Source organism: Falco cherrug, chromosome 13, assembly GCF_023634085.1.
Source record: "Falco cherrug isolate bFalChe1 chromosome 13, bFalChe1.pri, whole genome shotgun sequence".
NCBI classification, from domain to species: Eukaryota; Metazoa; Chordata; class Aves; order Falconiformes; family Falconidae; genus Falco; species Falco cherrug.
The window spans coordinates 24,371,101-24,382,617 of NC_073709.1; the positions used below are offsets into that span (position 1 = coordinate 24,371,101).

Genomic DNA, 11,517 nt, shown 5'->3' on the forward strand with positions numbered 1-11,517 from the left:
GGCACAGGGTAGGGGGAGGAGGGGATGCTGGAGATCCTCAGAGCAGGACCCTGGTCTGAGCCGGTTCCTGCAGCTCCAGCAGTAGCCAGTGCCACTCCTCCATTCTTCAGGCTGCCTTGATGCTGTCCTGGCAGTGCTGCTCCTTGGGCTGGTGTATTTTGTAGTGGCACAGCCCTGACCGACTGCCTTGACTGTGTCTGCCTCCAGGGATGGCTCTAGGATTACAGCAGGTGCCTCTGGCTGGAGTAACCGTGAGCTGGAGCGTCTTGCTGCAGCCTTTTCTGGTCTTCCCTTCTCCATTCCCCAGGCATGGGTGGGGGTCTCGGCTGCAGAAGCGAAGGGCACCTGCTGTCCCAGGGGCCAGCCGTCAGCATGTGGAGCCAGGTTGGGTTTCAGCTGTCCAGGGATTAGCAGCAGGGAGCCACATGCAACGTAGTCACTGACGCAAAACCACTTGTGTGAGGGAATCTCAGCCTCTCCTCCCCATGGCACAGACCAGCAGCCTCCCGAGGTGACCTGGGACACACACATAGTTCCCTTCTGAGATCAGCTCTCAGAATCATCTCAGTGATGCTGTTACGGAGCTAGGACCTAGCCTCTGCACGTGGTCTATTTGAAATGGCCAGCAGTGATTCAGGGGACGTGTTTTGCTTTTAAAAGCAAAAGCATTTGTTCTGACCGTGTCTCTGTGCTTGTCTAATTAATTATCCATCTGGGAGTTTTACTTTGTTCATCTCAGCAACGTGTTACAAGGGTAGCACACAAAAACTCCTCTTGTTTGAGGAGTGGGCATGCTGAGGACCAGTTTGCAGATGGAAAGACAGACTGTCATCCTGGAGAGGAATACATTCAGATTTTTTGTACTGGTTGAAGAAGTGGGAAAGTGAGGATCGATACCTGAGTCATACCAAGCTCCAGCATGAAATGGTGGGAACGCTGTTCCATTTTGGAAGCATGGGTGTTTGATGTTGGTATGAAATGGGGGAGTTCCCACAGATCTGGGGAGGGTGGTCTCTCCTCTGGCCCCAACACTGTTGTGTTGGGTTTTTTCCTTCCCCCCAAGTGTGGTTAAGAGTCAGGGCCTTTCCTGCCTGAACCATTGCATCTTATTCTCCAAGTGGTGAAATGGGTTTTGGCAGCATTGACTGTTTCTGGGGCACAGCGAGAATAAATTTGTGCTTGCAAAAAAGCACATGGCCTGGCAGTTAAAAAAACCCCAGTTGCTAATGATGTCTTACAGATGTGATTGTATGTGTTCCCTTCCCAGCACTGTTGTTGTCTTGACACGGTGCACACCAGATACTTAACGAACGGGCAACCCTCTGTGGAACGATTCCCCATCAGCTTTAAAACCCACTTCTCAGGGAATTATTTTCATCACGTGGTGCTCGGGATTTACTGCAACGGCCGGTATGGCTCATTGGGCATGAGCAGACGATCAGATCTGATGGACAAACCTCTAACTTACCGAACTCTGAGCGACCTCATCTTTGAATTTGAAGACTCCTATAAAAAGTACTTGCATTCAGTGAAAAAAGTAAAAATTGGATTATATGTCCCGCATGAGCCGCACAGCTTTCAGCCTATTGAGTGGAAACAGCTGGTCCTCAATATATCCAAAATGATGCGCACGGAAGTCAGGAAGGAGCTGGAGAAGTTTGCCAGGGATATGAGGATGAAGGTAGGTCTGCACATCTGGGTGGTGGACTCGGAGGTTGGGGGTGCCTTGTCCCATCCTGCAGAGATTGGTCTTGCTTCATGTCAGCAGGCTGACCCCAGCCTGAGATTAAGGTGGTATCAGATGGGCTGGGGGTGTGCTTACATCTGCCTCTATGGTTTTCCCACAGAGCCTGGTGTGTTTTCAAGCCCTTATAGCTATTTTTTAGTTCAAGGGTCTCCACTTCGGGCTGGAAAATGCTTGAACTCATACTTGTCCCCGGACACCAAGGAGCTATTGCCCGGTTTGTTTTTCAGAACTAGGATGGCTGGGGCTGAAGCTGGTGGGGTGGGCGAGCTGGTTGCAGGGAGGGATCTCTGCTCTTTGCACCTGAGCTGCAAGGGGTGCCGTGGGACACCCATGTCAGTGGCTGCTTCTCCTTGCAGGGCATGCCAGTGGGCTCGCCCTGCGCTGCCTGATGTCCACCACTCTCAGCTAAATCAAAGTAGATTACATGGGAAAGGTGAGGAAAGCAAGTCCCTGACAGGCTGCTCCTTCCCCTCGGGTTGGTTGGACTGAAGAGCCCAGAGGGAAACCATGGGGAGACAGGGCAGGCTGCCAGGGGGCTGGAGGGTTTGGCTGCCCTTGGGGACAAGGGGTGTCCCTGACCATGCCTCTGGGGCTGGCGTGGGTGGGGAGCTGGTTGCGGTCACGGTGGAAGGGGATTTGGTGCCTTTCCAGCCTGCCGCTGGCAATGGGAGCAGAGCAGGTGTGTTGCTAAGTATGGGGCTGGCTCTCGTGGAGAGGCATGCGGCATCGTGTCAAGTTATTCTGGGTTCCCATTCCCTGCCCTGCTGAGGAATGGCTTCTACGTAGCAGCCGCGTGCCTTTTTGGCAGAGGCACCTGTCCCCTTGCCCTGATCTGGGGGTGTCACCAGTGGCATTGTAGCCCTTATGTCCTGCTGCCACCCCTTCTGCCCAGCCAAGTTTTGTACCATACTGTCGCCTTAAGCACATGTGCTTGATTACAAATGTATGAAGTTGTTTTTTGGTGTTTGCCCCCCCCCCCCCCCCCCCCCCTTCTCTATTCACACACTTTTAAAACCATGTAGAAAGGAAACAGGTTGAAGCTGGCTCTAGTTGAAGTCTGTGTGGACAGATGACTCACTGAACATAGTTCTGATAGACAGACCAGCTCTGTGTGTGCTGAGCTGTGACACTGGGTCCCATCCTTGTAAGGGCCTCAAGGCCAGGACCACAGCCCTGAACCCTTGAAGGCTGAAGGCCCTGCATCTGACCCTTCCCTTGAGTTAATGCAGAGTTTGGGCCACTTGATTCAGGGGGCTCCCATTGTGAGGGAGCTGACTTTGGAGGATCAGGTCTTAAGAACAGGCTGGAGTGTGGGCATTGTGCCCGATGAGGTTTGGAGGGCCTGGGGGATGAAGGCAGGCTGGAGACTTACTGAAAAGTCCCGCTGTCAGAGATTTTTACTGTTAGCCTGGGAGAAGATCGCATCTGTTTGTGGAGAGGAAAACTGGAGAGGGCCTTTCGGCTGCGTGAGGTTCCTTCAGCTGAGGCTCAGAGCTGGTTTTCTTATCCCTTGCTGTTGCCAGCTCTGAAGAAGGCTGTGGATGAGGCCTGTTTTTCAGTATTTAGCTGGGAACTGAATTGGTGACACCAACTAATTTTTGCAGGAGGCCCCTGAACAGCTATCACATGATTACAGCTTTGGGTTCCTCTTAACCTGGGCAGGGTTTGAATAAGCCCCAAGAGACTGAAGGCTCTTTGTGTGCTGTCTCCGTTACAGTATGAGGCCCTTTTATTTTTTCATTGAACCATTGCCTTTATTGACCGCCTTTTCCTTCCCTCCCCCATCTCTCGCAGATTCTGAAACCCTCAAGTGCCCATTCTCCGATGAAAGAGAGATCACGGGGTAAGTCGTTGTCCCCTCGCCGAAGACAAGCCAGCCCTCAGAGACGGGCGTGCAGAAGAGACAAATCGTGAGTATTGCTGCTGCCCTTGCTGACGGGTCAGAGATGGAGGGTGATGACATATTATTTTATGCTGTACAAAAGTTTTATATGTGCTCACTGGCACGTATAGGAAAACTGCACCAGGTATCTCAGTTACCGGAGAGGCTCCAGAAGCTGCCAGTACTGCTGATGTCCTGGCATTGCTGTGCTTGCTGCTGCCCGATGGCCCCTCTGTGCAGTGTCCTTGGATGACCCGACGCCTTTGCTTGGTTCAGTTCTACCAGGTGTTGGGTGACTGTGAAAGTGAAAGTGTTGGGTTTTGCCTTTTCTTTTTTTCCAGTCTTCATACAGTCTGCTTTTTCGAGAAACGAACCTAGCCTGGCGTGCAGGGAACCTGTTCAAGAGGGAAAGTAGTTTGATCGCATTTGAAGGTGTTCAGACATAGGTATTAAAACCAGGAGGATGTATCTGCTGTCGGTGGTGGGGTGCCCTGCTGTCACGGCCACTGGGGTGGACATTGGATTCTCTGTGATGAGCCTTCGTATGGAGCTGTTCTGATGGAGTGGTTTTGGCTATGGACTGTCTGACTTACAGTGATGGTGAAAAAGTAAATCTTTTCTCTTCTTGCCAAAGCGGAAACATCACTTGCACTGTGATTTCAACTTTAATCAACTTAAAAAAAACTCAGACCACTTTCCTTGTGCATCGTAGCCAATAGTTTTTCTTTAACTGTGCAGGGGAGGATGGACTAACTGCATGCAGTATCTCTACATGGATAAAACTGAGCTTCCAGATCACAGGCCTTTTACAGCCACTGGCAATTCAGGCTCCCATAACCTTAGATGTGGAAGAGTTGAGTTTTAGCTATACTGCTTCATGCCAGGAAACTGACAACTGTGAAAGTCTATACGTAACCCAGATTAGTCACATATTTATGATCATTGCTTTTTAAATAGGCTCCCAGACTACTGTCTCAGCACTTATTTATTTATTTTAAAGCAGCTAACAAAGACATTAGGCAAACCTTCTAAAGATAACTTCAAGATACTTTAGCGGCAGATGATTTCACAGCAGGCTTTTATTTTTACATGTGAATTCACATTCAGTGCACGGTGGTGTACTTTGGGCTTCATCACAGAAAGCTCCTTTTTTACTGCATGGGTAATGATGGTTGTAATGGGCTCGGCTGCTCCAGGCTTCTTTATCTCCTATATTCACTTTAAGGAATGGTTTAATCTTTGGCTTTCTGATAGTGCTTCTGCAGTTGCTGGAGTGGATCATGTATATCTGGAGAGAAGAGCTCGTTTCCTGAGAGCATTGCTGGGCATGTGGCTGATTCCTCCTTGGCAGCTTTGCTTTTCTAGGACAGAAAGACAAGTGAAGTCCTGGTGGCCTCACAGTGGCTTCAGCACTTTCTACCTACTCAGTGGTTCTGCTGTGCTGCTCTATATCTAGAGCAAATTATGTTATTCTAAAATAAACCCAGGGTCACCATGATACAAGATCCAGGACCTAGCTATAGCATGATACAGGCTGCACGCACGAGACCTTCCTCTCTGCTTTGGCAGAAGGCTGTTGAAGCATCTCGGAGTGGGTGGGTGCTCTTGCAGCACGTGCTGTGTGGCTGTGTGGCAGCCCTGCAGGTTCTGCACAGCCCCTCACAAGCCTGGCCAGTATGCTTGGAAGCAGAAGTGGGGTGGAGGAGCTTTCTGCAGGTCCAGAGCCCTTGAGCAGACCCCAGGAGACTGCTGTTAGCAAAGTGGTGCCAGGGAGAACTGGGTTCCTGATGATAAAATGCTGATGTGCAGTGGTGCTGGTGGCTCGAAGCCTGACTGTGCCTTTTGCCCCAGCGGGAGCGATGCTGCAGAGTGTGCTGCTGTAGGGTGTTACCTTCTAGTGACAAAACCCTTTTATTTCTAGGATGGAGATCTGCTGGTTTCTGAAATGACGGGTCTCTGAGATCTGAAGAGGGAAGGGAATGGCATCCCCTCATCAGGGATAAGCTGAACGACACATACCAGCATGTTGATGCGGGGCGCAAAATACACAAAGGGAAACTGAGTATTTTATTCTGCATATTGATGGATCTCTGAGAACCTACCTAGCTGCAGCGAGAGGCCTTTGTGTTCCGCCAGAACTTTCAGCCCAGGCTTTAGGCTGAAATCCTAGCTAAAGAATGGCCGTGCTTATCAACACTGTGTTTTGTTTCTTTGTGGCTCTCTCCCATGCAGTAATTACAGCTTTTTAGAGCTTGCAGGGGAGGGGGAGAGGAAGAGAAGTGTTTTGCTCTAGCATGAGCTGGCAGGGGCTGAATAACACAGTCATTTGAGAGGCTTCACCTGCTGATGACAAGCTGTTATTACAGCCTGGTTTTTGTCAACAATAAAATTATACGGGCCTGTTGGGAGGAATCTCCCAGTGAAAAATATGTGAACTGGAATATCTTTGGATTGTTTCTGAAGGACAAAGGCTGAAGCTGGGCCAAAGGACAGAAGTGGATATTACAGCCTCAACCCTTTAACTTCTCATCCTGGTTCCTTACTAGTTTGTTAGGTAAATGCCAGTGGTAGCTGCTAGCAAGCCCCCGGTAGCGTTTTAGCTTGGAAATACAGCTACAGGGCAGATAAGGTACGTTGCAGGACTTGGGTGGCAACGCAGTAAGCAGCACGCGTGTGTGTGGGAGCGGTGTGTAGTCAAATTGCAGCTCATTAACTGAACTGTGTGACAGTCCGTGTACTCTTAGCACGCAGCTGGTGCGGTCCTGCTAAGGGTGGCCAGCAGGCAAGGATGAACAAAGAGGATACAGGGTGGTAAGTGTCTGAAGTTTTACTGTGTCCACTTGTCTGTCCTCTGAAGTCCCAAACCAGGAGGGTGCAGTAAGTAGCAAGCCACTGTGCTGAACAGGCAACACAGTGTTTCATCCTCAATGGAAGTGCTTGGAGCTGGAGGGCTCTGGGAGAGTTGATACCAGTTTGGAAGGGAGCATCATGCGGCAGCCTGAAGCAATCTCTGCTCCTAAGTGTCAGCTCACCAGATGTATTTCCTTTTAATTTTATGGTGAGGCTTAATACATGCATGCTCTGTGAGTGTCATAGCAACACTGGCCTTGTATGCTTCTGGCCTAATTTAGCTGTTGCAAGGAAAATTCTATTAGTCTGTTATATGAGGATGTGCAAGGGGACAGGATTATATTAGGATGTGCAAAATCAGGTGGGTCGAGTGCAGACAACTCGTGAATACTGTGTACCTAGCAGCTGTGCACGGCTAGCTTACCTGCTCATCATCACAGCACTCTGGGCAGGAGGCGTGATCTGATGATCCAGTACAGCAGACGTTCTCCCACTTCCGAGGGGATGTTTGATGTCAGGTCATCTGCCAGCCAAGGAGAATAGGGGCTGAGGTGCCTCTGCTCCAACAAATTCTTGCCTTTTCCTAAAACCTTATGGAGGACAGTTTGTAGCTACAAGCTAGGGAATTGTCACGGAGCGGAAATGGGCATGTTGCCATGGGTGCACAGCAATTCCACATCTCTTGGATAATCAGAGAAGGTAGAACAATCCAGGCATGCTTTAATTAAAACCATATTCTGGCTTTAATTAAAGGGAGGGAGGGAGAAAAGTGTGGGAAGGGAAGAGGATCCCTGAATTTGAGGGAAGGAGGGAGGGAGGATGGGCACTGGAAATTTCATACAGTGTACCTCTTGCTGGTTTCTGACTCCTGCGCAAGCTCTAAGGGATGCAGCCTGTAGTTTGTTTTCTGGCAAGCCAAAGCCCATCTGCTCTGAAGGAATACAGTGGAAAAATCCGAACTACCTTACAATGATTTCTTCAGGTGTGATCTGTTCCTGCAAGTGACACAGACCAGTGAAGAGTCCTTCATTTCTGTGAAGCACTTACAAACTGAGACAAACAGAAGGCAGGGCTGTAGGGCAGTACTGCAAAGAGGATGATGGGGTTATTAGGAGAGGTGCTTGGATAAGTGGCAAAAAACCCAGGTTGCGTTCAGTGTGTGATTAGAAGAGCGTTAGTTGTCCACAGCAGTGTCCCCAGCTCTCAAATGCTGTGCAAATTCTTAGCAGAGATCTGGTGTTAGCAGCTCTGCTCTTCTAAAGAAAAAAGAAAATTTAAGAACTATTGAATCAAAGAATTATAAAATATTTCAGAGGCTCTGCCACACATCTGTATATGTGTAAGCTACACATTCCCACCTCTTAGGGCTGCAGTGGTATGGCTTTTAGGTTGGTGCATATGCCCCACAGGCAGGGCAGGGCTTTCCCTGCTGCAGGCTGCCTCTCCTGCAGCTTTGGCAGAAACAGGCAGGCAGCGTGCAGCGAGGGGGTAAGTGTGACCCACGAGTTTGCGCAGGCAAGGCTGACGTCTGCTGTGTAAAAAGCGAGGAGTAAAGTGCAAGAGCTGAAAACCAGGTCTGAGGAGCTGTAGGAAAGCGCTGGAGCCATTACCAGCTTCATTCATACTGTCCTGCTCAGGCTTTAGCTGTGCCTTTGCAGTGAAGCAAATGTGCTGTAGAGTCTACTAGGAGAAACACGTATTTTAAACAATGTCTTTCTTTAGAAAAGCAAACATACAGCTTAGCGTGAAAATATCCAGGAGCCTGGAATAAGCTTTCAGATTAGTGATTCTATAGACTATAAATCAGCAGAATTGTTTTGGTTTGACAACTTTATTGCAGAAGCTTTTCCACTGCTTGCTAAATAGAGAAGAGATTGTTCAGTCTCAAGGTTTCATTTAGTTCAGGTTGTTGATACGCTTAAGTGACCCAACAGCCTGTGTGTGTGTGATGACTCAAGCGAGTGGCTGGACTGTATCAACCATAAGATGGCTGGAGACTGGTGGGACTTCACCTTGTGTTTTGTTTGGTGGGCGCCAGCCAGAAGGAAAGGGCAGGTTCAGAGAGACCACGCGCTGTGCCCATGGGAGAGGCCTTGCCTGTTTGCTCTCACCGTTTCCGCTTTATTCTGAAAGCCGGAGCTCTGCTCAGGGGTAGGATGTGGGTTGGATGTTTCTAGTCTTAGCTACTCATTTAAGCCCCCCCTCTAGTCAGAAGGAGAGGGGTGCTCCCTGGCTCCCATCACGGACCCTGGGATGGGACAACAGTTTTTTGCTGGTGCTTGGCTTCAGAGGCAACCCGTGAGTAGCTTGGCCATCCTAATTCATGTGAAAACTCCAGCAGGATCGTGCTTGTGATGAGTAAACTAGATCTAGTCAGTCCTACTTTGAAGTAAACCGTTCCTGATGTGACAGCTGCTCTCTGCAGTCCTGCCCGGCAGTGTGGGATGGCCGGTGAGCTGTGCCCTCTTCCCTCCTTTGCTCTCAGGCCTGCGGTGGTGGACAAGAAAGGAGACCTGGCTGCGCTCAACGAGGTAGGCTACCAGCTCCGCATCTAACAAAGCCATACGCCGGACAGAGGGCTTCCTGGTGCTTCCCGCTGCACTTTACCTGCACTCCATTGGAAGGAAAAAGGAATGGGACTATTTATTGACTCGTGGACTCTATTGACAATAAAAGTTTTACCTAGAAAGTAGAAGGGGGGAAAATTATTTTGGGTGGCAGTATTTATTTCATTTCAATTTATAGAAAAGACATTAGCGAAGAGAACCTAAAACTAGGTTTGCCAGGATATGAGATATTTTATTCCCCTCCATCATGTAGCAGGTGACTCCAGTAGCGTGAGAGCTTCTTCAGATATAATTTCCATGTACAAGTATTAATTAAATTTGGACTTTGTGTTGGGTAGTAGCATTGGTATAACTAAGAAATCATATTCTTAGTGTTAAGATGTGCTGGGGTGCAGTGCAGTTAAAAAAAAATCATATTCAGTATTAATATTCAGCAATAAAAACAAGCAGTGCAGAAGTGGTGTGATTTTTTTAAAGTATCAGCATTACCTCACTAAACTTAAATAGATATGCAAAACTGTCAGTATTACTCTTTTGTAACTGATTTGTACTGTTTCCCAGCATTTCTGGTAGTATTAAAACAGCACTGGATGTTTTACTGCCACCTGTATTATTGTTTTGTGCATGTTGCTGAAAGATGTTAAGTAATAGTAATATGCAAGTGTATTCTTAAACACTGACATCTTATTAGGCAAGGTATGAGACTTTGTTTTTGTAAATGATGATAACTGATGAATAATGAATTTTTAAACTTTCATAATTTTTTTATACTTTGTCACAAGCTTTTAGTCTTTCCGGACTACACTGCTGAAGCACAAAATGTAGAGATTGCTGTTTTGTAGAGGCAAGTGTTCACCTATTAGTCAGTTTGTTTCTCGTATGTTCCTGGAATAATGGAAAAAAAAAAATGTCAGAGTTGCTAACCTGAGTCTCTATGCTTTTCTTTCAACGTTTGTGTGTAACTTTGAACCTTGTCTTTGAAAGGCTAAGCAGTCTCAGATCATGATGCCTTGACATCTTATATTAAGATCGGACATTGCAGGCTCAAATTCACCTTCCGCCATGCTGTTGTAGGGTGTTTTTCCTGTACATGTTGTAGTAACAACTGCTTAGTCAGACCTGAATAAGGAGGCTTGTATGTCTGAAACTGCTGAAAATCAAGCTTATCTGCTTCCTCCCTACTCAGACCTTTTGTCCTAAGACTTAGCTAAGGACCTGTGATGGACGGCAGCATTCTTAAAGAACGTGGTAAGACTTTCATGAGGGTCCATCGTTTGTATTAATGAAGTTCTCTGAAAGCATCAGAGTGCTGCATTCCTGAAAATACTTCATTAGGTGCCTAAATAGAAACTGGATTATTGTACAACTCTGGCCTCTACCCTTTGTGCTGTGCTTATAGATGATACTGCCATGGGCTTTGTGTACCTCCTCTCCTGGGCACGCACTTTTTTGGGATCTCAGTGAAGACAGGATGTTGTAACACAGTGACAATAACGCTTACTCAAATGGAATGATTTAAGCTCCTAGAACACTTTTATCAGCCAGCAACTGAATCAATACAGGAGAAGATTGCTTGCACACAGACCTCATTGCTCAAGAAAGTCAATGAATCTCACCGACCTAGGACAGGAAGACAACACTGAGACCCAGCAACCTTCCACAAACAGTGAAAGGCTTCCTACTAATTAGACTTCAGAAGGTCTAGAAAGAAGACTTTTCAAATGTGTTACACTTCTCTATACAAGATTATCATATCACTTACAGGGAGGCCTTTTCCATCCCTCTTTCTGTAAACTTTTCCACTCCTGTGTTCACAATAGGATTTTTTTGTTTTGTTTTTGGTTCAGGAGTGAAGTTGATGAGAGGGAAATACTCTTGGTAGAAACTGTGTAACATGACATCAGCTGCAGAGTTTGTTTTAAACTTTGTGCTGCTCAGTGTCTTGTGACCTAAACAGGTTTTTTTAATGTATCCCTTAAATGTCTCATGGGTAAAGTCTGAACAACTTATTTTGATCAGCTGTATCCTATAGCACAAGGTTATCTGGTATGTTACAAGTTTTTTTATGAAACCATGGTTTACTTCAGCTCAAGTAGTGGCGGTTGTATATAGTTTTTACCATTGTCCAGCACAATTTGAGTTATTTACTCTTAACCTCTAACTTACACGGAAACTTTAATGCTGTAGAGAGGTGTGTGACAAATTGCTTTTGGTCCTTGTTTTGAAGTTCAGCTGAAATACTCTCTTGAAACTTGCTTATGATGGCATTTGTCTTGTGTGGTTCTAGTAACTGCAGAGTGGTCAGATAGAGTAGAAAACATGCATGACGACTTATTTTTTTTTTCCTCCTGTTACTTGTATGTTTATGCACAGCATGAAACTGTAATAAAAGCATCATGGTAGTCTTTTTTTAATGACTTTGGGTTGTTTTTTGGTCCTGTCCAGGTTTCTATTCCATAAAATATTTGTCA

The 11,517-nt window shown here is 47.1% G+C and overlaps 1 protein-coding gene across 2 annotated transcripts in view; it reads left to right on the forward strand.

Annotated features, from left to right (window-relative positions):
• The window catches only part of VASH2 (vasohibin 2), a 38,813-nt gene extending 27,358 nt beyond the window's left edge, over positions 1–11,455 (forward strand). For both annotated transcript variants that reach the window (XM_027809180.2, XM_055725522.1), the window contains exons 5-7: positions 1,300–1,681; positions 3,542–3,657; positions 8,965–11,455. In XM_027809180.2, the coding sequence (XP_027664981.1) occupies positions 1,300–1,681; positions 3,542–3,657; positions 8,965–9,034 (568 nt within the window). In that variant the 3' untranslated portion in view covers positions 9,035–11,455. The remainder of the gene's footprint in view (positions 1–1,299; positions 1,682–3,541; positions 3,658–8,964) is intronic.
• Positions 11,456–11,517: the final 62 nt, after the last annotated feature.